Raw genomic sequence first — 27,776 nt, 5'->3', positions numbered from 1 at the left:
TTTCACGAGCTACAGGTGCTGATGTACAGTGGGGACGAAGAGACATGGAGACATGCTCACATCCCCGGAGGACTCGCTGAATAAAACAAACTTTAGCATGAGGTAATACAGTTGTCAGGTAGTTTCATATGTTTGTTGTTGTGTGTGTTTATGAGGGCTGGTTTTCACAGGATCAAGTTAGGCACACAGCGAATTCCCAAGAATATAGTAAACCAGATTTATGGTGTGCTTAGACACCTCTGCCGCTGCACTGTGGGAGTCATAGAAGAACCTCTCCGGTTCGGCATCTATTGCATGAAGGCAGCAGGATCTTTCAGATTTTCCTCCCGGTGACAGAACAACTATAAAGCAACAATTGCAAAAAGTATGCAAAAAGATTGCTGATGGCAATATGCCATGTGTACATGTACATATGAGGTGTGTAGTGGACTTGTGTAAAGTAGGAAGATAGAAGTGAGAATGAACTGTGGAGGAGGGGAACAATCTGTTTAATCTCTCTGTTTTATCACAGACAGGTAATCCCCGATCAGTGTTCTGAGGCAGGCATAACAGTTATTAGTATACTTACGTACAACGGGTTGGTGTGTGTATGTGTGTGTGTGTGTGTAAGAGAGCTGGCGACAGCCACATACTTCATTTGAAAAGTTCTTGGGAGGAAGTAAGCTGCATGGAGGGCAATGAAAAAGCAGCAGGATGTGGGATGTTGATTCAGTGATTGTCACATTAGCGGGTACATCATTAGCTGAATTCAGTGGTTGCATAAAGTACTGCTGCTGCTGCTGCTGTCGGATTAATGTTTTGTATCACTTCGCAATGACAGGTCTCCAGGAGATTAAAAAAAGGATTTGTCTTTGTATGCTAAAGTGAAGTGAAGTTCTCTGAAATTACACACTGGGTCTTACAGGAAAAGAAATAGACTTCAGTAAGAAAATGAACAATGTCAAAACAGACAGATTTTACATTACTTCTTTTGTCAGGTTACGTAATGTACTGTCTATTTGTGCTGGCTGTCCTGAAAAGAAAGAAAAAGAAATTAAAACATTTTAAAGAGATGGGTTATCACTTTGCGAAATGCATTTTCACATTCTTGTCAGGACTTACATAAGAAGTCTTATAGCATTGGTAAATATGTGAAGTTGGTTTATCGGGGAAGTCAGGTAGCATGGTTCTGTCCAAGGGTAACAAAATCCAAATACTAGCTACTCTAAAGCCCCTCACGTTTATTTAATCTTTGAAACAACCGTAAAATGTCAATTTGTTGATTCATGTATCAAACTATTTCAGTCTGTAGCCTAGGGAGCTGCAGTTTCTGCTACATCCCAGCTCCACTAGCGTTAGGGAAAAACATGAAACCAGCTGTTTTTGGTTCTGTAAAGTAATTTATTGCTCAGTGATGTAATTGACATAAAAAAAGTGGTTTTCTTATCACACTTGGACTTGTTTGATGGCAGTTGTCCAGGTTGTTTTCTCTGGACTAGATCCTTACTCGTGTTGTATCCACTCTCAGATGTACGTTGCTTTGGATAAAAGCATCTGCTAAATGAAACTGTAGAATTGTAGAATTCTACAAAGGAAACAGGGCTAGTGGGTGTTGTAGTAAGGTAGAGAGCTTACAGATTTTAAACAGATAATGGAGAACCCAACAATCCAAAGTTGCTTATCGATTCCCTATGAGCAACAGTCATTGATGGGGGTAAAGAACCAAAAAAAGAAAAAAAAACCTCAGACAGAACCAGGCTCAGGCAAAATGTAATCAACAAATAAGTTCAGGTGTAGAGAATTCGTTCAAGCCTGGTCCAGAAAATATTATTTTGGTGGAACAAACCTTTAAAGCCATAAGTCACGGACTTGAGCAATCATAAATAAGGGTCCTTGAAATGCGGTCCTGAAACTGTAGCCTCCTCTACTGCAGAAATCCACACTTCAGTACTATCTAGTAATGCCTGGAAAAAAAATGTGTATATCCCAATATGCAGTGTGCCAGATACAGTATGTCAAAAGTACCTGGATGTCCTACTAGACCTGATTAGACTCTGAAGCATGCAGTACCGCTACAACATATACGTTATAATGTCTCATATGAGTACAAACAAGCTTAAGTTGGTTAGAGTAAAGAAACAGATGGTAGCTCATTTCGCACTACAGACTGTGATGGTCGAAGTTTAAGGTGCAAACTTATGGCTAAATAGTATAGCCCAAATGTTTGCATATTGCATGAAACAGTAGTACTTTGTAAGGGCAGCTGTAGTACGTGGTTAAAGTAAAAAGAAAAAGTGTGTGAATTGGAATGCAGGCATAATATATTAATTTAATCATCTTCCTGTTCAGTGACTTCCTAGAGTCTTGTTGTCACTGTGAGGTTGCCAGGCAACCAGTTTTCATGCTAAGCTAGGCTAAACAGCTCCATGCTTTAACTTAATATTTACAGCATAAAAGGGAATAAATGTTTTTCTCAAAAATGTTGAACTATTCCTTTAACCTTGCAACAGGTTTTTGAAACATCTTAAAGTATGAAAATGACACATTGCAGGTCAGAGGTTTACTGTATGTCTGTTACTATGTCTTGGCTGGGCACAGTGACTTGGTTGCCTGGCAACCAGAAAAGGCTCCAGGGTAACTTCCTAAAACCAAAATTCGCTGTTGGCTTTTTCTTATTAAACAAACAATATATAACATGTTAATTAGTGACATTTAAGGCTGCCGGTAAGTGGATTATGTCACTTTTGGACAGAACCGAGCTCTCTCTTTTTCCCCTGGTTTCCAGTCTTTAGTCTAAGCCGACTGTAGCCGTACATTTAACAAACAAATACGAGTATTGATCTAATTTTGGCAGGAGCATATTTCCTAGAATGCCCAACTATTCCTTTAAGTAAGAAGATTGTTTTCTAGTGCATTATCTATCAGAGTAAATATGATAAATACCACCTGACCACATGTATCTCTGCCTATTGGACAGTAAATAAGGTAAAATTTCTATTATTGAGTGCCAGTTTTTCATGACAATAGCGGTTTGTTTGTTTGCTCTTGTCCTTGGAGCATTTTGTGAAGCAACATTCAGCACAAAAAAAGACATTATTGGCCCTGTGGGAGCGCGACAGGAGCTGAGAAATGAGAGGAACATAAAGAGGAGAGAGGCAGATTGTGAGTCTGATCTAGAAGATTGGTGGGTGGAAAAAGTGAACACACACCCCTCTCTCCTATTTATTGCTCTGAAACTTCTTCTTTTTATTGTCTCAGTAAATGATTTAACCCCTTAAATGAGCATTTATAATTTTATGGAAAATTATGTATTAGCTGCGCACATGCTTTTGTGGATGTTTTGAAAAACCCTCACAGTACTAGTATTGACAGTGTTTGAATATTATTCACTGTTAATTAGCCTTTTTGGGGTTTTGTGCCTCCTTTTTTCTATCAAAGTAATCCAGTCTCCTGTTATGTCTTGGGCTTCTTCAGCTGAACATTTTCATTTCCCGTCTCTGGTCTTTCCAAACCTAAATAATTGATATTTCCTGTGAATATGGAGCCAATAATCTCTTGCTGTTATGTTTGAGGCATTGTGTTCCCCCGTGAGAACTCCCAACAACAGGTGGTTTGAGATTATCTCTGTTTGGATAATCACTCTCGATTACAACATGTGCTTCTTCTATCATTTATTTTCTGTTTTCTTTCAGTCTTTTAAGGCGAATAGCTAGAACCTCTTTTACACAACACTCACACACATGGGAAAAATCCAGCTTATGGAATATATCAGCTCCTGTGTAGTTTCAGATACACAAGGCTGCTCTGCTCTCTGTTGTATTCCTCTGCAATGGTAATTATCACCCTGCGGGACTCAGGATCACTGAAAGGCCCCTGCTTTGCCACAGCAGTGCAAAGGTGGAGGCACATCATTTATTGTGTTAAAACTGCTTGTTAATGATTTTGCCTTCCTGCCTTGTAAGCAGCACATATTAAGCAAAGGAATAAAATAAGACAGATAAAACATTTTTACTCAGTGGTGGCAATGTCTTTGTAATATGTCTGCTTTTATGCAGGACAAGTTCAAATGAAGCCAGCTGTGGTGGTTTGGCTTTGATAGTCTTGTGAAACACACAACCGCAACCCCACACCGTATATAGAGAAGAGACACAACCAGGGTGTGCTGATTATTTAGTGTGACCTACTTGGATGCTAGTTACACTGATGCAGCTTTTACATTAAGTTTGTGACCTAAACGTTAATGAGCACATCTGCATGTGGTTAGTTGTAGCAGGAAGAGAACACAGCACCACTGAAGTAACTGTTTATATTTTAGCACGTATAATTTTCAGTCTACAACAAATTGTGTAACATTTTTTTGGGATTTGTGATCTCATTTTTCTGCTTATATTTCATTAACCATGTAAGTGGCTTTGTATAATTTAGCCCACAGCTTTTGCTTGCGACCCATACTACCATGTTTTAGAAAGTTTAGCATTTTCCCCACTGTTTAATGGAGCCATTGGTTTCTAGTTGTTTAAAGCTATAGTATGCAATTTATTCCAGAAGCATTTTTTTTAATCTATTGAAAGCCTCCAAGCAGGGATCAAGTGCTCTGATAATAATTAATAATAATTAAAAAAGAAAAAGAATCTGTTATCTGTGCAGTAAAAGTCTATAAACAAAAATCCTGTGCAATCATTGTATTCAATCCGCATGAGATGATTTAATTGGCAACCTGCATGTCTAATTACATACCTGTCCACCTGCATGCACTCTGTCCACGCACTCGCTACAGTCTTCCAAAAGCCTGGTTTGACTCACTCCCAGAACTATAGAGCACAAGTGCAGAAATGGAATCAATCTATCAAAGTTTATTTCTGTGGCCCTTTACAACAGCCCAAAGGGTGACCAAAGTGCTTCATGGTTGAAAACAAGAGAATGACTTAAAACAATACAGTAACTTAAAACAGGACAATCACACTCGCACTCAAACCTACGGGCAAATTTGGAATAATCAATTAACCTCGAAGACGAAGTGCAGCCACATGTTACAGTTCCACCTAAACGTGAAGTATGTTGCACTGCTAAACATGCTAGATGATCACATCCATGTGTATTTGTGAGTTTTCTGTGGTCTCCATCAGAGTGTGTATCTGTTTGTCGCCTCTCTGTATTGTAGCGTACTTGTGAGCAATTGTTATCTTGGTGGTATTTTTCTTCTGCTAGTCTACATTGGCTTTGGTGTAGCCCATTTGTGTGTTTTGAGACATTAGTTAGTTTTAATGGCTTCCTCCCTCTGCTCCAAAGCTCTCCATGGTGGATCCATGCTGGACTTGTGCTGTAGCACCATATTAATGTGATAATACATGAGGTGTACTGAGCACAGTGGGTGGACATAGCGCAGGATTTCCTACTGTGGTTGGGCTCCAGAAATGGAAAACGTGCAAATCAAAGCACTTCCAAAGTCTGGCGGTGACGTACTTTAATTACACTTGTTTTAACGGCGAATTCTAACAGTGTGGATGACGAAGAATCTTCCTGCACAGTCTCTCTTCACACTGAACATTTGTTTTAAGCAGCACTTGTTTGTCTGGCACATGTACAGTAGGCATGTTTGCAGTGCAGGTGGTCCACCTGGTCACAGTTTTTGGGCTGCGAATGGACCTCAACATAGGGTTCAGGGGTGGATGATGAAAATCACATTATGTTTACCCCTACAAAGTGGACATGTGCCCAGTCAGCCTTAACAGTCGCTTGTCTCTTGAGGGAGAGCGAGCCCTGATCTCCATGGATCCATGGTGCCTCCTTATTCTCACCCTGTAACTTTTTCTAATTGGATGCCTTTCCAGTCGATGTCACAGATGAGAAAATACATATATTTTAAACCAAAATGATGTTGATCTCAAAACCTAGTTGAGAATTCAGTTCAGTTGTATAGGTATATAATTTGGAAGTGACACAGTGGTGCGTATTCATGGGTTTTGGAGAACTAGGCTTTGGAGGGGGACATGAAGAAAGGGGATCTTTTTTTTGGTCATTTTTTTCCGGTTGTATGCTTTCACAGTCCAGCTTTCTCCTGCTATTTCTACGATCTCACATACTATAGCTTTATGTATAGAAATAAAATTAAAATATAAAAATGGCTCACATTTGAAATTTGCACAACCCATGCTTTATCTTTTACCAAAGTTATCAGTATGACATAATGGAGTGCTGACTTTAATCAATCTTTGTTTCCACCTATTGACAACCAAAACAAAAATTTACAAATATTAATGCAAACTGCCCACACTTGTTCTCTGAAGAGACATCTTCTATGGATTGTGGTGACATGTATACACTATACAGTGTCTGTGTCTGACATTTTCCTTGTCAGGAGCGTCACGGTGGGCGGCGGTTAGCGCTGTCTCCTCGCAGCTAGAAGGTCCTGTGTTTGAATCTCAGCCTGCAGTCTTTCTGTGTGGAGTTTGCATGTTCTCCCTGTGCCTGTGTGGGCTCTCACCAGGTTCTGCGGCTTCCTCCCACAGTCCAAACACATGCTCGGGTTAATGTATTGATGGATTCCTCATCCGTCACTTGGCCTCAGGTGCAGTAAGTCCCAGGATGGCTCCACATGAAGTCTAATCAATTTGTGTGATTGGAAACACCGTGGTGGTTGTCCAGAGTCTTTAAGAGATTGTATGGAAATAGAAACAAATAGCTTGGTGAAGCAGCAACAAAATGAATGTAAACATGACCAACAAATAAATATACAAGTAAAAAAATTTGCTAAAACTATAGCTGCTTATACTTAAGTTATATGATAAGCACTCTGTGTTGCTCAATGTTTCTTTATTGTTATTTAACCAGCCTTTACCATGAATGCATTTAGCCCTAGTGGGGATCAAACCCTTTTAGCATTCGTTCCTCTTTCTACCCACTGAAATAAATAACATCAAAGCAGCAGAATTGAAGTTACTTTGAACAGCTGAGAGCGAGAGTCGAGGGAAAAAAACAAAACGAGGTCCATCTGCAGTAGTGTACAACACATCCAGTGCAGATACCAAAGCAGACGGCAGTGTTGCATCATTAGTGGCTATTCCAGTCCCTAATCATCAGTGGATCCCAACAGTGATTCTGTCTTCTCTGCTTTTAAATATTCATGACGGATGAGTATTTCTGGATCCCTCAGCCATCTTTTGCCCAATGAATCTATTACTACCCAGTCCAGTTTCATCCTCAAGTCTTTAATCTTTCATAAAGAGAAAAAAAACGTATTTCATCACAGCACCACAATGAACCTGAGGGTGTGTGTGTGTGTGTGTGGTAGGTTTTAATTTCCCAGCATTCAGTCTCAGTTGGACAATGAGAAGTAGTGTCAGTTTTTGTTCAGAGTGCTTCTTGCCGATTTCCTCACAGCGGGCAGTTTTAAATGACTGATGAGGAACTGCTTCTGAAAAATAAAATTTGCTGCCCTTCATTGTGCCCACTCAGTCGTGGTACAACACACTCCTTTGTGTCTTGCTGTCACAGTGTCATTTTCTGTAACAGCTCTTTTATAGATTTGAAAAGAAAAAGTTTCAGGTGAGTGACAAATCGGTTGGTAGTGACATGAAGAGTGAAAGAGCAGAAAAGAGTCTCCATCTCTTTGCTTCTTTTGCTTTTCCTCACTGTCTCTATGTGTCTAAATTAAATTTCTTACAGTACAGTGAAGGCCCTGAGGGATGGAGGGTACGTTTGAGCCAATTTGAAGGCAGAACAGTTTGAGGGAGTAGCCCTGAACGGTGCTGTAGAGTTGGGAAGCTGCATGTTTACAGCTTAGAGAGAGTCAGAGTGGCATTCAGGAGATGTGAGGAGCTCTCACTGTGTTTACAGCCTCCACTGGAACAACCAAATCCTCCACCACACATGAACATTCCTCTTAAGCTAATGAGCACACAGTGCAGCATTACATTGTAATCCATTGCAATGCTTTGGGTGTCCGGCGTGATGCTGAATGTTCTGTAGAGGATGCGATAAACATTAAACTTTAATGATCGCCTCGGGGCTATTGGATCACTGTTGCTGAAAAGAGTAGGTAGAATGTAGCGCATAAATGTAGAGGTAGGATGCAAAAATATACAGTAAATTAGTCATTCAAACATACAAAGTGACACCTTGAACACATCTTAAGCAGGTGGTATAAATGGATAAACTGGGAAGACTGATTTCACGTTCAAAGAGGAATTCAGTGCAAAAAAAGCACAACGTTTCTATTATGTAATGTATCGCTGGTAGAGATCATTGTACTGCATAGTAAACAGCTTTGGATAATATGATTTAAGAATCAATTCTGCATTGTGCTTAAAGGTACCCTGTCAAGTTTTCATGTGTATAAATAAAGTCATGTTTACATCCCATCTTTCTTACCTAACCACAGTGTGAATCCTTGAAGCCTAACAAGCGTACTTTTTGTAGTTCCTTCTGTTTAAACACTCCCGAACATGATACTTTTGAATAATTTAAACTTGCACATTGTTTACAACTCTGTTAAATAGCTTGCAGTCTTCATCACTGCCTTTGCGAGCAAACCTCAACCACTGCTTCCTCCAACCATCCATCCAGTCGTGTTCCTGCTTTCATGTGTGCATGAATGATCAAGTAAAATAGGGACACACTTCTGAAAACAATTGCTGGTGATCCTCATATCCACTTTCTGCAATACTGCCACTTAAATATACAAGTACTTTTGATATTTAAGTGTGTCTTGCTTATTATACATTTATTCAAGTCACATTTTTAACTCCTACTGTTGCTTTTACATTGTGTTATTGTGCTTCTTTTCACTCTAATTACATCACCGAGTATATAAAACGAAAATTTTTTTGTTCATGTTCATGTGAGAATAATGTCTGTGCAATTAAAGTATCTATAGATGTTTGTATGCATCTACTTAAAGCAGTAAGAGGCAATTAAATTGTCACCTAACATGTAATGTGCGTGATAGAAATTTGTAACCCTTTTATCTTAAATATACAGATAACATAGCCTCAGATTATCCATCAGATTATCGTTTTTTACTTCCTGCTGAAGGGTATAAAATTGCAGGATGGATAAATAAAAGCATTAAATGAATAGGGGCAGCACTGAAAAGCAGAAAATGGAAGTGCAAAACACGGTGGAAGCGTCAGATATTGCGTTGCCATGGAAATGTTATCTTGTTAGGTAGTGGCACAATTTAGAGATATGTACTCGGCTAAGAAATATTATGTAACAGCTCCCACTTCTCTCTCTCTCTCTCTCTCTCTCCATCCTTCTTCTTGTCAAAGACTGTTAGAGCACATATTATTGTTGATATAATAAAATACAGCCAGGCAGTGAATCGAAATGACAGATACATAAAATGCGAGGAGAGGAGGATGGAGATGGAGGTGGAGGAGGGTCTCTGAGTGTGTGTGTGTTCCAATAACCTGTCCTCAGTCCTCAGCCCATCCATCCCCACTGCAGGGGCTGAGGCCCATCCATCCTCCTGCAGGGCAAACGTCTCTCCTCTGGACTCTGTTTGGTTCACTGAGTCCTTACTGAGGGAGACACAAAGAGAGGAAAGTATGAAGAGATGGAGGAGGAGGAGGAGGAGGAGTGGGTTTTGACAACAAGAGAAGTGAGGATGCTGGTTGAGCGGGGCAGAGGAGGTGGAGTGGGATGATAGGTGAAGTGCAAAGAGAGAGGGAGGAGGAAATAGGTGGTTGGATGAAGAGAAGAGGAGGAAGAGAGAAAGCCCATGCAGAGCTCAGTCTCCTCTGTTTTCCTTGACTAAGAATAGCAGCTCTTCTGGTAACCCAGTGCCCCGGGACACGACCATTTGAATAAAAGCCTCTATCGCTTCACATAATGGCGAGTGTGTGCACGCGCTCTGCTGTAGGTGTGTGTCTCTGCACTTGCATGTGTCGGCATGTGAGTGTGTGTGTGTGGGGAAGTATTTTAAAGGCAGATACACAGGGAAATTCATCAGAATAATAGGAGAGACAGACGGAAAACGAGAGAGGGGGAAGGGAGGGACGGAGAGTTGGGCTAATTGATGGCGATGATAATAGGCTGGTGGAGAAGCGAGCCACAGACCAGACTTGATGTTTTATATTAGTGGGCAAATAACTCTGTCATGTGTGTCAAGCCACCAACCATCCTTCTCTGTTTATTGAACTTTATATGGGATGAATCTGGGCAAGAAAAAAAAGCAGTGAAAGTAAATGCAGCTGAAAAAAATGCCCATATCACCTCTGATTAGCTGTGGCCAGAATCTCAAAAAAACAAACGAACCAAACAGTCACTGAGTTGTGGTGTTGAAGATGTGTTTGGATTTTAAACAGTCTCTCTCTCTCTGTCTCTCTCTCCTCAGCACTACTTCCTCATCGTGTTCGGTCACGATGGACAGAAGCCTCTGGAGCTCCGAACAGAGGAGGAGTATGAGTGTGATGAATGGGTGGAGGCCATCCAGCAGGCCAGGTACACACAGAATATTACATGAAGGGTTTTTCCATTGGGAATAATAGTACGCAGTCTGCCAGAAAATGTGGGCATCCTTATTTCTTTGCATGTAAAGAAAACAATATTGTATCACATTAAATTGCAGGACCACAGTTTGATTTCATGTGACAAAACATTAACAATAGAGTGCATTAACCTAAAAGACCACACTGATGGTTTTGCATGTTGTAGGCCATTAAATATAAATTATGTATAATTTACTGCAGAGCTGGATCTCCAGAATGTTTTCTGCACTTAACTTGGAGCTCATGGCAGTGCTGACTGAAAATCAACTTGCACTGACGTATTTCATATAATTAATTCCATTAGCCCATGTTAAACCAAATACTCTCCACTGTTAAAACATTAAATCAATAAAAGGACACTTGCACAAAGCAGAACATCTCATTGTTTGTCAGTCTGGTATTATTATGTCATGCACTTGCAGCAGGAACTTTTGGAAGTTCTTTCTTGTTGATCAGTTTACGGAGGATATGACACCTTTTGAAGTTTTGAACATAAGCTGCAGAGAAGTATTGCATTTACTAGTCCCATTATAAGGCTCAATATCCTGAAACTTCTAAAAAACATAATGTACATTTGATAGCTTCAAAGATGGCAGGGTTTACTTGTATTTTACACTCTTCAGTTCATATAAGTTGCCAGATTAATTTAATGTTGTCAATGAATATTCAAGCAGCTGACTAAATATATCATGTCACTTAGGATATGCCGTGTTAAAATTATTGTTGCCAAACTGCTGGATCTGGCCATCATCAAGACTGCATCTGCCAAATGAACTTACATTTTCTTTGGTATTGCTGTCTTAGTTTTACACTCTACTGTTTTGACACCTGCACCAAAACAAATTCCTTTTTTACAGGTACTTTGTTAAAAAAGTGTGAGTCTGATTCTGTAGTGACAGTCTTCAATAGAAATTATGTGGGATCTCTGAAAATATGGGCAGTAACTGTATAAACAAATTTATTTCTTTATAGAGCAAAACATACCAAACTATTAGCGTGGCCTACTAAGATTGTGGAGTCCCTCTCTTGTCATTGATTTAACCCCAAAAAGCTAATCTCTGTGTATCAAAGTTGCTTATTTAGGAGTTTGTTTTCTAAGAAAATAGTCCTTCCCATCCCAACAATGGCTTAGACACATCAGCTCACCTCCAACTCTGCTGATACACAGTAAAACTACTCCATATTACACAATAGCAAGTTGTGATATTGGAATAATTCAGACATACATGTTTGAACTGGGGCTGCACAGTGGCTCACTGGTTAGCACTGTCGCCTCACACCTAGAAGATCCCTGGTTTGTGTCCCAGCCTGGACCTGGATGTTCTCCCTGTGCATGCATGGGTTTTTTCCAGGTACTCCGGCTTCGTCACAAAGTCCAAAAACTTGCTGAGGTTAATTGGTGATTCTAAATTGTCCGTAGGTGTGAGTGTGCTTGTTTGTCTCTCTGAACGGCCCTGTGATAGACTGGCGACCTGTCCAGGGTGTCTCCTACCTGCACCCTAAGTCAACCTAATGAGTAAAAAGCGTTCTATAGATGATGGATATATGGATGATCAAACTGGAGACTGATTGTTCAGTTGAATAATGATGCAAAAAGCTCCACTCTGGAAGTTGACAGGATTAGTTTGTTTGGTTTGTTACGTGTGAAACTCCAGAAATCTGTTTCTGAGACAGATGCTCAGGGGCTACTCATTTTGCTCATGATGTGTCTTCCAGCGTATAAAAAAAACACATGGACATATGGTAAAAAAAAAACAAAAAAACCTTGATTTTCACAAGAGGAGGTCTTCAAAGCTTCCTACAGGTTCAATAAACATACACCTGCTTCACCCACTCACAGTAATTTTACGATGAGTTCAACTATCATACATGTGTTATTCTTTTACCTTCCCATAACACACAGTGGGGTGACAGCAGCAAGGAATGACAATTACTGTTTTATATAAGCTGCTACTACATGTTGATAAAATAATGCTGCGTTTTTAGCGTCTCATGTCTCTGTACATGCGGAGGTTTTGTGCTTCTTTATATATCACTGCATGCATTTGTGAACCTTTCAGTTACTCAGACATCATCATCGAGCGAGAGGTGCTGATGCAGAAATACATCCACCTTGTGCAGATTGTGGAGACGGAGAAGGTGGCTGCCAATCAGCTGCGCACACAGCTCGAGGATCAGGACACTGAAATCGAGAGGCTCAAAGCAGAGGTACATCACGCCTGTGTGTACACTCAAACACACACCCACACAAACGCACAAAGGCACTAAAGTATAATCCTCAAGGTTTTCTTCATATCACACTACATTTTTACACTATTCATAGCCAATATTTTTCAGCTGTTTTCTGCCATTGAATGGATTTGTGATCGGTAATGGCGTCTCCCACACTGGATTGAAATTTTTTTTACCTTACCAGATACCTAGCAGGAAACAATATGTGCAAGACTCTTAGACAGAAGCCAGCATATTTCACAAAACACAAAAGGCAACAGTCTGTGCCAGCCATTTAACTGTCTCAGTGTTCTTTATTAAAACAATCAGTTCAAACCACAATCTGCTTGGCTGCGCTGTAAATGAGGCCCCATACTCTTCATTGTGTTGCATTTCTGACAGGAAAGCCAGCTTCAGGCAGGTTTTATGCTGCTGGAGGTCAATATTTAAGTCAGTTTGAATGAAAATCTGGGGCCAATATTATTAAAATGACCAAGAGCAACCACAGCTGTGGTAAATCAAGCAGGACAGAAGACCCAAGGATTATGACCTGTGTCATTTTAAGAGGACTCTTGACCTCCACCCACTCTTCCCTCTGGTCAAATCAGGAGATAGAAGGAAAAATTAACAAACTACAACATGATTATGCTCTTTTGGATGTGCACGTTTTGGCAACCAACATCCAAACACTATGACGTACAACCTGAACACCCAGTGTGGTTTAATATGATGGGCAAGGTCATGTAGTCACCACAAATTATGTTTGACTGGATGAATATGTATAAACCCTCAAGTTCAAGATGAATCAGTAATGTTGTGGTGTTGAACCAGAAGTCACTGTAAACTACACTGTGCTGCAAGCTTTAACATTTGAATAATTCAGCCATACATGTTTTCACTAGAGACCAATCCTTGACAAGATTGTTTCCTTCGGTTGGTTACGTTTGAAATCCCAAAGGTCTCAGTTTATACACTGGAGTTTCAAGATGGAAATGCTTTGCCATGGTGTTGACTTCTTATTTTACCCATGATTTGTCTGACAGCAAATAAAAAACACCACATGGACATGATGAAGTGAAAAGCTTGATTCTCACCAGAGGGCTTCACACAGGCTAGAAAAACATACACCTCACTCATTCACTCACTCACTGGTTAAACCCCAACTCATCTCACTCATGTCTGTGTGTCATTGTTACATATTTAGCAGTTTTTTTATCCATGAAGATAATCCTTCCAACCTTAAAAATGTGAGGATTTCCACCCACCCCTCTCTTGTCATTGCAGCTTGAGCACACCAGCTCACCTGTGCTGAAATAATGTGAAATTACTCTGTGTTACAAAGTGGCAAGCTGTAGTATTGGAGTAACTGGAGATTGATCCTTAAGAAGAATAATGATCCAGAAAGCCCCAAACTGCAAATTGATAAGATTTATTTCTTGGTTTGTTATGTATGAAAATCCAGAAATCTCCTACACATTTGAGTTTCAAAGTGGAAATGCTCCGCCATGGTTTTGACTGCTTATTTTGTTCTTGACTTGTCTTCCAGCATATAAAAGTATAAAAGTTGATTTTCACTGACTCAGGTCTGTGATTAGTCTCCCACCATGAGTCACTTGACAAGCGATCCAAGAGGAATCATATATACAGTATATATACCTATATATATATATATATATATATATATATATATATATATATATATATATATATATATATATATATATATATATATATATATATATATATATACATATATATAACTGCACACCTGTGTGTATGCATTGTGAGTGTGTGATTTCTCATGGTTGTGGTTATGGCCGTGAACAAGCAGCTGTGGATGATGTCTGAGTGTGGGAGGAGAAGTCCACCGTTCAATAAAGACAGTCCATCAGCTTCCTCACAAACAAACGGCCAAACCGTTATGCTTATCGATCGCCACACATTTCTGTCCTGTCGTCACCACATGATAAATCACACACTAAAACACAGCTCTGACCTCCACAACGTTGATAATCACGACTAATAACAATCCTCTCTCTGTCTTTCACACACATGGCAGCAGGTAATTATCGCTTTATGGTAATTAAATCAATAGGTCTATTTTTTCCTGTAGGAAGCAGTAATTGAGCTCTCAATACTTTGGCCCCCAGTATTGCTGTCAAACTGTCGAAAAAGCTTGTATCTATTTTCATTGAAGTTTATCTCACAGGAAAATACAATTATTGCATTTAACACAACTTTAGCTCTTCTAGTTTTGACTTCTCATACATTTATTTGCCATATTATGATAAGTGGTTATATTAGAAAATGTCATGATGTTGATTTAAACCATTCAACGTGTTCTAGGATTATAGATTTTGTATATGCAAATATATGCATATATGATGAAAAACTTGCTAAGGAAGAAGTCCTTGGTAGCACTGACTGTTTTATTAAGATGTCATTTAATAGATCTGCAAATTCTAAATTAGTTTGTGTTTATTTTATTTTAAAGTTTCCTTAAAAAATGGACAAATTTCACCATTGTACGGGTTCAGCTCACACAGCAAAAAGACTACAGTGGCGAGGCTACCAGTTAATTGGTATTATTTAACTAGAAATGTATCAACTGAACCAAATTACATAGTTCTTTATTGAAAAATAGAAAACTGGGGCGTTTTTTTAAAAATTATAAACCAGTAAAATTAAGTGCCATTAAAAACATGGAATGAAATTGCTAAATTTAATGGCTTTATTTGCCATGATTTGTCAGATCATCGAGTGTCTGTTGTATCAGATAAGAAGTGATTCCTGTGCAAGTGTTCTGTCGCAGATGTGGCCCAGAGGGCACTAAAACATTATTCTTAATGTACAGGTGTTTGATTGGAATTGAAATGCGGTCTGTGCAGCAGTTGTCCCCAGGAGATACTATTTTCTCTTTGGACCAGCTGCTGACGTCGACATAAATCACACCTCCACTGTCTTTTCCAATTCTGTCTCTATTCATTTGTGTCAGTAAATCGCTTGTACAAACGCTTTGCTGGCATATGCTATTTCTGTATTTTGGAGGAGACAACGCTCTGCTTAATGCATTAGCCTGTTATGCTGATTTTGATTGTAATTCTCCCTCGGAGCAACAAGTGTGGCGGATACTTCTCCCCGCTGCATGCTGGGATTATATCTCATTGGCAGGATACACTGAGCCTGGCTGATAATGAAAATGCTAACGAAACTCATTTTATATTCAGAAACATCTGCCTGTGTAATAGGGCTGCTCATGAAAAAGGATTAGACTTTGAGAGCCAGCATGCAGTTGGTGATCCATCTCATTAAAACACACGCGTTTGTTTGTTTGTGTGTGTGTTGCCCTGTTTTTATGAATAATTAAACTAACTAGCCACTGTAACTGTCAACAGTTGGCAGACTGGCTCCCCTCCACTGCTATTTGCATGATAGTGCTAGTGAACAAGAAAATGAAGATGAAGCTGTGCAGCTGAAAATCGCTTTGGTTTCATCAGTTTTCATGCTTTTCTTGGTATAAACGGAAACTGTCAAGAAGCCCTGAAGGTAAAAAACAAATAGGTGGAAAAAAATACAGTACGAGAGCCAATCAGAGCCTTTGCTGAGCTTATTTCTGAGCAGATGCTGCTTAGAAAAACCTTGTACCAGCTATGCTTGAAGGTGGTCGTCAGTGTTGTTTACAGCGTAATGCTGTTTATTATTCAGTTTACAATGTGAGATTAGATATTTTTCTGCAACTTAATATTTTTGGTTTGGCATCTGCCCAGTTTATTCCCTGTCCTCAATTTTGAGGATGACATTCGCATTGTGATCAGTTTTTTTGTTGTTGCTGTTTTTTTTTTTGTTTTTTTTTTTTTCTAACCTCGGTTGAGTAAATATCACATTTCAATACTGATTTGGCTCTGAATTTGTACTTTTATTTTTACAATTCATTAAGCTCCAATGTGCTACAGGTGCATCAGGCAGACATTAGCTTTGATTTGCTTGGTATCTCCAGCTGAGAGCCTCTTCCCTCTCCCCCTTCTCTCTCATTCTCTGTTTGTGAATGAAGCCACTAGATTGTCAAAGATGAGGAAGTCTGATGTCTATCTGCACCAACAATTCACTGCAGCACATTTACAACATTCAAACAAATGACTGGTCGTCCCTGCAGGAATATAATAACAGTTTCAACTCAAGTGTATCATTCCAGAAAAGGGAGAAACAAGTGTGCATTCCAATTTAGTGCTTATAAAGTAAGACATAAATGTTTATTGGCATATTTTGCTTTTTACATGTTTGAACTTAAATCCAGTCAAGTTCTGTTGTTTGTATAAAATCACCCATTTGATGCTCATGTTGTTTGTGATTGAATTTCCCTTTAAAGATTGTGGCTCTGAACAAAACTAAGGAGCGAATGCGGCCTTACCACGTCTACCATGAAAATGAAGACCCGGATATAAAAAAGATCAAAAAGGTAAACAAATCAGCTCCAGCATTTAAGTTTTAGATTGTTCCAGTATGTGTGCTTCTGCATCCTTCCTTGTTTGCATGTGTTGTACTGCTACTACTGTGTCTCTACAGGTGCAGAGTTTCATGCGGGGCTGGCTCTGTCGGAGGAAGTGGAAGATTATTGTTCAGGACTACATCTGCTCTCCTCACGCTGAGAGCATGAGGAAGAGGAACCAGATCGTCTTCAATATGGTGGAGGCAGAGACAGAGTACGTAAATACATTGTGCCAGAAGTAGCAGCAAACGCAGGAGGAAAGGTGTCACCGTTGTCAGGCTTTACAGTACACCATGTTGTCTCACTTACTGTGGCTCAGGAAAAGATGCTCTTCAAGATGTTTTGGATTGTAAGCACTATACAGTAGAGCTGGTTGATATGGTGACGACAACAGAGATTAGTCAACCATCTGTGTCATATCATGCAGACAAAAGTAAATATTATTTTAATATTGCTATTTATGTGAGACCCTTCCAGACAACTTTGGAAATTCTGCATTATTGAAATGCTGGATTTTTTTGCAGCTTTGTGATGAAGTGCCTCAATTTGTCCGCTCTGTTCATGTAATTTAATTTTTTTGGATGTAATTAAACTGAACTGAGTCATAGTCAGATTAACAGACCCCTAGTGGATGAAGAAAACACCTACTCTAATTTAGAAAAAAAACTTGTATTTTTTGTTTCTGTACCAACTTCAGCTGTAATGAATAAATATAAGCTATACAGCTGGAAGAAACAGAAAACCTCCATACTTAATACAATAGTAGTTAAGAGCTTTGATAAAACATTTGACAGAAGTGATTTGCAGCAGTGAAGGGGTGATAGAGTCATGTTTCATAAAACATTGTCATTTTTCTGCCCTACACAGGGTTATAACATTTATTTTCACTGGTAAAACAAAATTAACTTAAGTGATTATGACATAGTTGTAATGTGTGTTTACACTAAAAGGCTACCAGGGTGAAACCTTCACTAGTCTCATCTATAACAATAAAAACCTTCAGGAAATAGTACCATCTAACTGTAAGACAGCATATGTTGCTTTATGACAAAAACTAGTATCACATTTAATACCAATACTGTCTTCATGGAACATATTTGATCAATCATGCGTTAATCCAGGTATTGCATTTGAGTGTTTTTCTGTCTGTTTCTGTGTGTGTGATGACAGGTACGTCCACCAGCTCTACATCCTGGTCAACTGTTTCCTCAGACCTCTGAGGATGGCCGCCAGCTCCAAGAAACCCCCCATCAGCCACGACGATGTCAGCAGCATCTTCCTTAACAGGTTTGTTTGCATTCAAATGTGTGTAATGAATCGAACCTTTTGGTCCATCTTTGATTTTAAATGAATCCCTAAAGTTTAATTATGCAGGAACCACAAGCAGAGATTTAAGAACTAAACATTTATATTTTCACTCTGTGTTTACTGTGTGTCTTCAGTGAGACCATCATGTTTCTACATGAGATTTTCCATCAAGGCTTGAAGGCGAGGATAGCCAACTGGCCAACTCTGGTGCTGGGTAAGCTGTTACTGGACCTTATACTGTACATAAAACACACACACACACACACACACACACACACACACACACACACACACACACACACACACACACACACACACACACACACACAGACTCTCTGCAGCCACCCAGTTACATCAAGGTCAGGTTTTCAGTGGTTTGTCTCTCATTGAGACGTCAGCCTTGACGTCTCACTGCCCTATTCAACCACACATGCACATTATCCTATCTCAGTCTGCAACAAGCACGCTCATTGTCTTGACAGACAATGACCAAATGGACCAGAAGGCATCCCATCATTTCACCTCCTAAAACAAACCCGCTCCTCAACAGATAAGCATCACCTAGGAGACAGACTGCTGAAAGACGTGGCAGCAAATTACTTGTGACAAATTCAAAAGAAAAGGGTCTGCTGATTAAATGTGCTGCTTCTATCTGACTCTTTTCCTCAGGCTGACGCTGAATGTAGACTTTTGATCAACAATATGTTTTATATCAAACTCATTTCTGTTGTCTTTCATAACTGATTCCTTGTTTTCCTTTATTCTTACTAAAATATTTAGCAACGCAGTATCCCTCTAACCTGCACAGACTGTGCATATCATAAATGGATATAGGCATCAGTTTGTTTGATCAAGGTTTCCCTTGATTTTCTGTGGAAGCCTTATTATGTTTCTTTCATTCTTTTAACCCTCTGAATACCCAGTTTTGAGGATTTTTTGGGTTTCTGTTCTATTTTTGCATACTGTGGGCTCATTTTTCACTTTAATATAAAGTCCTCGTCTATGGCAACAGCACAACCATGTCTAGAAGTAAACAACTCAAAAGTGTCTTCTGTGCAGTATGGCATTGTTATAATGCCAAAAGCCATAAAACAGAAAAAAAAACAAAAGCAGATTTTCATTTCATACTTGTCTCCCATCTGCTATGCGTGAACATAGTCTGCAGTTGTCACATGGCTGTTAGTGACAGCTAAGACACATGTGACTTCTATGTTATGCAAAAGATACTGGAGACACAATTAAGTGATTTTCAGAAAATATTATGATTTTAGGCTTAGATTTAGTTAACTGCTTGTCATAATTTTGTAGTTTAGCGACTGTCAGAAATGTCTGTGTTATAAATGCCATTTTTTTTTAAAGATAACATCCTTTCCAACCCTGCAATGAGTTTTGGGGTTAATCGCATGAATATAATTTCATAACATAAATTTTCAAATTCAGGTTACGTAAATCATACAGAAGACTTTTTAGGAAATTTACTGCTTGTGGTCCACTGGTGATTTGCATGTGATCAAAAATATCCACGTGATTCAGTAATAGGATGAGGCCACTCCCTTCATGAAGTAGTGGTTTCTCCATTGGTTTATATGGTGCAGTTTTAATTATTTGTATCAGCTTTCACTTATCATTTCCTCAGACATTTCCCCTTCCTCCACCAATTTGGGAAAACATTATGGAGCTCATATGAATTTTTAGGAAATTCTTTGTTTTGACCATTGCTTTTTAACCTTTGCCTGTGGCTTTAATGCAAGAAGTGGACACAGCTATACAGTGAGCTCAGCACACTAAAGGTTTAAGACCCCAATTGACCTTTAAAATTTTTATTGGAACCAACTGCCAAAGTGTGAAACAGTCATGGACAATGACACCATAATCAAAAATTTGTTTTAAAAAAAAAAAAAAAAAAAAAAAAAGCCAAAAATGAATTGACATCCCTTAAATACAGCAGAAATCATCACTGGTCGAAGATTAGCATTAAGTCCCAACAGGAAGGAATTCATTTAGTGAACATGCGCACAGATTGCACAAAGGTTAGCATATTAGATCTGAAACACATTATCCAGCTAGTTGGGTTTGCATTAAACTGATCACAATTCTACTGAATCAGAAATAAACCATAATAAAGCATGCTATGAAAAAACCAAACAGCAGCACCAGATTTTATTTTAACAAGAACAATTAGGAAAGACATAACAGATGCTTGTCATTATGTGCTTGGTTACATGTCACATCCACAACTAGTCAAAATGGTTTCCACTAGCAACAGAATCTTTAATGGAAACCCACAGCTGGTGGAGGAGTACTGGGTAACTGCATGTTGGAGTTTTACCCTCTTGTGACTTACGTCCTGTACATATGTGTGTGTTTTTGTCTGTAGCCGACCTGTTTGACATCCTGCTGCCGATGTTAAACATCTACCAGGAGTTTGTACGTAACCATCAGTACAGCCTGCAGGTCCTGGCCAACTGTAAGCAGAACAGAGACTTTGATAAGCTGCTGAAACAGTATGAGTCCAATGCTGCCTGTGAGGGAAGGATGCTCGAGACCTTCCTCACCTACCCCATGTTCCAGGTAGATCAACTTAAACCCCAACGCAAACTGTGTTTCTATAAATTCATGCAAAGTACATGTTTTTATGATTTATTTCAATTTTCTCCGACAAGATTCCTCGTTACATCATCACCTTGCATGAATTACTGGCCCACACACCTCATGAGCATGTGGAGCGCAAGAGTCTTGAATTCGCCAAGTCCAAATTAGAGGAACTGTCTAGGTACGTGTCAGAATGGGCAGTTTTTGTGATGCATCTCGATACCGAACTAACCTGTGTGATTTTGTGTGCGTACAGAGTGATGCACGACGAGGTGAGCGACACAGAAAACATTCGTAAGAACCTGGCCATAGAGAGGATGATAGTGGAGGGATGTGACATCCTCCTGGACACCAGCCAGACCTTCGTCAGGCAGGGTGAGTCTTCATCAGTGCACAGCGAATTTCAACAACGGCGAACTTCTGGATGTTCGCTGGACAATAAGCTGCCTGTTAGCGTGTGATCAGTGTGCAGCGCAGCGGTGGAGCAGGTCGCTCAATCATGACATTAGCTGCAGTAATGTTTTCTACAAGGGGAAGGTTTGGCTTCCTCAGCTTTCCCACTTAAACTGTGGCAAAAAAGTCTCAATGAACTACTTTTTAAATACTTGAAAATAAAGTATTACACCCTTCATTCTGTTTAATCACACCTCACCTTCATGTTGCTATTTTTACATTAAACTCTTCCACCTTTACAAGTTCCCACTTTCTCATGGTGTAAATAATGATAATGTAAACACAGGTGTATGCTGTATTCTTAGTCATGGAGTCACGGTGCCAGACAAAAAATCTGCCCAACAGAACAAAAAAAAAAAAAAAACAAAACAATCATCATCACTTTAATATAAGATGAGCTGCATAAACTGTATTTCATTTGTTGTCTTTGAATAAACATTTGCACTCGTGGTCACAAAGGGTTATGCTATAATTATTAGAGTGTGGATAAATCTGATAAGCGCAACTTTCTCCTGTTTCATATTAATCTAAATTTATCAAACGTACTCAGACATAAAAAATCTGATTCAATTTCCCACTGAACTGTTATTGAGTGATAATATCTGTGAGTGAGTTAAACAAATGGCAAGTTGCCTTACAGCAGAGCAGACTGTGATTTTCCTGCTGTAGCTGAGCAACAGTACAGAAGATGACTCCAGTGTAGACAGTGTGTGACTTCTATTGATCCAAGGTCCTGTCTGTTTTTTAGCCATATACAAAAGACAACATTTTGCCACTCAATCCTCCTGTTTTTTTTATATCATTGCTTCACCAGGTGAACATCAAGAACATGTTTACACAAATAGAGTTTTTCACAGACACGTTTGTCCCCCCTGTGAATGCTCAGTAAACTTGATGTCAGTTTAATGAAATGAAATGTAATCCCTCCTGCTCCACAGGCTCTCTGATCCAGCTGCCATCGGTGGAGCGAGGGAAGCTAAGTAAAGTCCGTCTGGGCTCTCTGTCTCTGAAGAAGGAAGGGGAACGACAGTGTTTTCTCTTCACCAAACACTTCCTTGTCTGCACACGCAGCTCAGGAGGGAAACTACACCTTCTTAAGGTACAGACACTGTTACTTGTTTGCTCTAACTTTTTCTCATTGAAGAAACTCACTTTGTAAATCAGTAGCACCTTTTATCCATATTCATGCAAACTTTCTCTTGCAGCAAGGTGGAGTCTTGTCCCTAATTGACTGCACACTGATCGAGGAACCAGACGCCAATGACGAGGAGTGTAAGTTTATTATCTCCATGATGCAGTGTGTTCACGCTGTCGACACAATGATGGCTCTTATTGGCTCATTTAGACTCTTCGCCACACATGGAGGTTAATTAGGTCTCAGGCGATAAGAGTCCGGAAATTACTTCCCTTTAAATATCAGATGCTCACCCCTTTAAATGTCAGGTTTTGATCTTTCACCATTGCAGGGGCATTATTTATTCATTTTTTCATGAGGACTCCTTTTGCACATAGGTAGACAGTCACATGCATGTGCACACCTGCCTTCACTTTTACACTTAAGCCTCAGGGGTGCAGCATAGAGGGAAGATAGCAGGTCTGCCTAATTAACCCTCTGTGCAGACATGTGTGTGTATGCGCTTGTGTGTTATTTTTTTTTATCATTAAATGATGCGTTGTGCTGTAAAAATCTCCTACTTTCCTCTATCTCACAGCTAAAGCCGGGGGTCAAGTGTTCGGTCAACTGGACTTTAAGCTCGTAGTGGAGCCAACAGACTCACCTTCATTTACTGTGGTGTTGTTGGCGCCGTCGCGGCAGGAGAAGGCTGCGTGGACCAGCGATATTAGCCAGGTAATGCACAAGTCACACAAATGCGCACCCAGACAAACACAGAATAACAAGAACCTCCAAATAGCAGAAGCATGTCTCCGCTGGGCATTGAGAAGGCTTAGTGATAAGTAAACACAGACTGTGGTGCAGTTCCCCAGGGCTGAGTTCAGCTCACCGCCTCAGTACTTCGCAAACACCACACACAGCACCATACAAGCATGTCACACTGGATTAACTGTTGTCAGACACAAAATACACTGACAGTTTTAAGTGGCTTTGTTTTTCATATCAACAAGACTTCTGAAACAGTTGAAGCCAGGAAATTTATTTCTGAGTTAATCTAAAGGATTTTTGAGTTAACATGTTTTATAGTGTTGCAAATTCCACAAATTATCAGCTTTAAATACTCCAACTTAAACACAAAAAATTGCAAATAATTACACTTTTCCCCCTCATGGTCTTTAATTCTCTAATCGCTTGTCTCCCTATCATCTCTGCAGTGCATCGATAACATCCGCTGTAATGGCTTGATGACCAGTGTGTTTGAGGAAAACTCTAAAGTCACTGTGCCTCACATGATCAAGTAAGTATTTCTGTTTGTGTAAAGAGGAACCCCCATCCCTTCATGCCACGCACGTGTTGCAAAACCTAATTTTATCGCATACCTTGGTGAAAATGATACAGTTGTGATGATTTACAGTAAACTTGTACGTATTCTGCTTTTTCTTTTAATTTATGCTGTTTCTGCTTGACAGTACTCTCTTATTTTTATCCTCCTTCTTTGAAACATGTGGGTTTTGTATTAATTTCTCTTTTACTTGGCTGTTTTGGCTCAGACCTTTTTCCTCGCTTAGCGGCCCAGCAGTCACCCATGCTTGGTTGTGTGTTTGTGTATGTGTGTACTTGTGTATCCATCAGATCCGATGTGCGTCTCCATAAAGATGATGTTGACATTTGCTTCAGCAAGACGCTCAACTCCTGCAAGGTCCCCCAGATCCGTTACGCCAGCGTGGAGCGGCTGCTGGAGAGGCTGACCGACCTGCGCTTCCTCTCCATAGACTTCCTCAACACCTTCCTGCACACGTACAGGATCTTCACCACAGCGTCGGTGGTCATGGACAAACTGGCCGACATCTACAAGAAGCCCTTCTCCTCCATACCCATCAGGTCCTACCAATCAGACATGCAAACATGCATTCACAAACAGAAAAAAGGGCAGACAGAAATCCCACGCAGAGGTAATGGCACCTCTTAAATCTGCAGAAAATGCACCTTTACTGGTTTGGTTGGTATTTTTCAAGCACATACACATTTGTTTATGCCAATTTTGTGTGTGTGTCTGTCCATATTTACACAATGACGTGTGTTGGTGGGTGAGCTTTATTAGCTTCTACCCTTTTTAATCTGTGAATGATCAGTTGTCAGTTGTGGGTCAGTGTTTTGGACTCTGCAGGCAGCTTCCACCTCTGTCCACAAGGTTAAACACATTCTGACTGAAATACATACCAGCCTGTGTTCCAACACCAACAGCACAGATGCTTCAACAAAGTTTTTGGCACAGTCATAGGAATATACTGTGTGTCAGATGAGGCATTTCTCTCTCTCTCTCTCCACTTTTCTCAAACCCTCTCTCTCTCTCTCATATTAGGTCCTTGGCCCCATCATAGCTGTGTGTTTGTATTCCTTTCACATCTTTACTCAACTTAGGTTTTTAACAGGAAAAGCTTTTCCTGTTCCTCTGCCCAAGGGCAAATTGGCATATAAAGCCTAACTCACCTCATCTTGTGGCTGGCTTCACTGGAAGAATCATCCAGGGACTAGAGGTGTACAGGAAGGGTAGCGGTGGGAGTCTGAGGAGCAAGTTTACTTTCTAATATCTTTACTTTTTAGATTTTTCTCTCCTTCATTCTCCATAGAGACTGTATAAAATACAGCTTCTGCAGAGGACATAATTTACTGTATGACAATGGTCTCTTTTTCAGTCATGCTATTAGTGTACCTGAATTTAAATTTATTGTAAGGATAGCCCCTTGAGATGTGCCATCTCATTTTTAAAGGAGTCCCATTTTCCTAATCTATTGAATTTGAATTTATATTATACCTCTATGTCCACAAAGAGATATTGCAAAACTATTAGATGGATTGCCATGAAAATCCATGTCTCCCAGAGGATGACTTCTAATGACACAAGTTATTCCTTAACTTTTCACTTCATTCCATCATCAAGTTAAATATACATTTTTAGCAGAAGAAGACCTTATTTGTCACATATACTCTGCAGCATTGTGAAATTCTCTTTTCACACATCCCAGTTGCATAATCGTACAGTGCACCTGGAGCAGATGGGGTTAAAGGCCTTGCTCAAGGGCCCAACAATGCCAGCACTGGAGTTTGAACCTACAACCTTCTGATCAGTAGCCCAGAGCCTGAAGCATTGAGACACCGTTGCCACAGCACTTTTATTCATGACCAGATCCCTGCAAAACTACATTCCTTCATCCTCAGCTTTAGTTTGTCTTTAGGGCTACAAATGTCTGTGTGAAAGAGCTTCGGTAAAAGGCATTTAGACTCATCGTTTTGTGGTTCCGGAACACATTTTACCTCTTATCCAGGAGGTTTCTTCAATTCCAGCTGACTGATAGGGAGATCCAGATATACGTTGTCACCCAGAGCTCACATGGATAAAGGCCCATTAGCTACCCAAGACTCACAGACCTCAAGATGTGAATGTTTGTGAAACTGACACAATGACGCGTTTTAGCATGCTAGCATTTTAAATTAAGTTGATAAACATGCACCTTAAGCTCAATACACGACTTGAAATCTCATTTTAGCCTTGTGTTATGTTTCAGAGTGATTTTAGATTTTGTTCATTTTATATTTCAGAATTTATCATAACAATTCTTGTCTAAGATTGCAGCTGCACTTTTTCCCAAATGAAGAATCTAGAATCTTAATGTCCCATCAAGCTACCTCTCTGCCAAGCTAAAATGCCCCCTTAGTTTTTCTATCTTACCAGACTGAAGAGGGGACCCCTCCTTGTTGTGTACCAACATCTGGTAGACTGAACATATGCTGCCGTTATGTGATTCACACAGATTTTCCCTCTTTCTTCGAACACACTTTTCTCCTTCTCAGAGCTTCATTTATCATCCCTCCATCATCCTGCCTCAAACCATCTTTTATCTCCGTTACATCTCTGTCACATCTTAATCCAGTTGTCACAACCATCCATTTAATCATTTTTTGTGTCATCCATCTCCCTTTGTCTCCACATATCCCCTCCAACTACAGGGCACAATACCACTCATTTGACCGTCTGTCCATCTCATCCATCTGTCCTGACTACAGTCTGAAGATCAAGAAGATAGCCATGGATCAGTCCAAGTAACCGACTCTTCTCTTCTTGCTCTGCCTTCCTTCTCACTGTCTCTGTCCTACTTTTCCTGCCTGCTCTTCTTCTTCCTCTGGTCTTGGTCTGATACTTAACTGATGCATGACTTTCCCTTTAATCTGCCTGTCTATATGAACAACTCAGAGGCTTGTCATTTCACCTGGATGGGGCATTCCAGATTGATGATTTGTAGACAAGAATGTTTTAAATCTGCAGCTGATCTGTAGCATGTTTGGTCACTGGAGCATCAGTTTCTTGAGGCTGTTTTCTTCCTCTCTCTTACCATATTGATCCCTTTTTGTTACTCAGCTTTATATTAGTCTCTTAAGCATCTTCTCCCGCCTGCATCTTCTTTTCCTGCCGCTTGCCTCAAAGTTCTTCAGCTCTATTCTTCTTTTCTGGTTTTCATGTGTATTTCCTTCCTCTGTCTGCCTTTAATTTCTCCTCTTTCTATCTGGGATGCAATTTCCTCCTATATTTCCTCCTAAATAAGAGACTTGTTTGAATAAATGATGGCTGTGTTTGTCTATGCATGATTACTCTCCTCTCGCTACATGGCTCTCAGAGCAGTGTTAATGTCATCGTGAAATTGATAACCAAAATGCTTGTTGATTAAAGCTTTGACACTTTCATTGCCTGGTAAATAAGGCATTTAAGTGGTACAAATGTAATCTGAAACAAAAGATTGAGGTTTTTTCTCAGCCTATGAAATGGGTAAAGTTGTGTAGACTGTGACGTTCCTTGTTTTGGCACATAATCAGGTACTAAAATAATAGCACCAACTTTGAGCTTTAAGGGTGTTCGAAGGTATTTTTATACATATAGATTTTATCCCTTTCATGCCCAGTCCGTCAGTTTTAGGAGAGGACAGTAGAACAATGATACTAAACATGAGAGAAGTTTTTTTTTGTTTGGTTTTTTTTAGGGCTAAACAGTAAAATGTGGCCAAGTCAGTCGTCCAAGCTCATTCTTAATCTGCTTAAAACTAGACTGGAGGCAAAAAACATCTAATCAAGTTGAGAAATAGTTCCTTTT

The 27,776-nt window shown here is 39.8% G+C and overlaps 1 protein-coding gene across 3 annotated transcripts in view; it reads left to right on the top strand.

The window, feature by feature from the left end:
- rasgrf2b (Ras protein-specific guanine nucleotide-releasing factor 2b) overlaps positions 1–27,776 on the top strand; it is a 52,595-nt gene that overhangs the window by 6,738 nt on the left and 18,081 nt on the right. Inside the window, exons 2-16 of one of the 3 annotated variants that reach the window (XM_055011461.1) lie at positions 10,316–10,422; positions 12,530–12,677; positions 17,047–17,136; positions 17,244–17,380; positions 18,337–18,453; positions 18,609–18,688; positions 20,852–21,045; positions 21,138–21,247; positions 21,323–21,441; positions 22,458–22,618; positions 22,725–22,791; positions 23,232–23,368; positions 23,848–23,930; positions 24,311–24,514; positions 26,642–26,734. In XM_055011461.1, the coding sequence (XP_054867436.1) occupies positions 10,316–10,422; positions 12,530–12,677; positions 17,047–17,136; positions 17,244–17,380; positions 18,337–18,453; positions 18,609–18,688; positions 20,852–21,045; positions 21,138–21,247; positions 21,323–21,441; positions 22,458–22,618; positions 22,725–22,791; positions 23,232–23,368; positions 23,848–23,930; positions 24,311–24,514; positions 26,642–26,734 (1,847 nt within the window). Of the gene's footprint in view, positions 1–10,315; positions 10,423–12,529; positions 12,678–17,046; positions 17,137–17,243; positions 17,381–18,336; positions 18,454–18,608; positions 18,689–20,851; positions 21,046–21,137; positions 21,248–21,322; positions 21,442–22,457; positions 22,619–22,724; positions 22,792–23,231; positions 23,369–23,847; positions 23,931–24,265; positions 24,515–26,641; positions 26,735–27,776 lie in introns of all 3 variants that reach the window. The other 2 variants (XM_055011460.1, XM_055011462.1) reach the window with 2 other exon arrangements.

Source organism: Amphiprion ocellaris, chromosome 6 (genome assembly GCF_022539595.1).
Source record: "Amphiprion ocellaris isolate individual 3 ecotype Okinawa chromosome 6, ASM2253959v1, whole genome shotgun sequence".
NCBI classification, from domain to species: domain Eukaryota; kingdom Metazoa; phylum Chordata; class Actinopteri; family Pomacentridae; genus Amphiprion; species Amphiprion ocellaris.
Note: the sequence above shows the minus strand (reverse complement) of the source record. Positions and strands in the feature narration are given on the sequence as shown.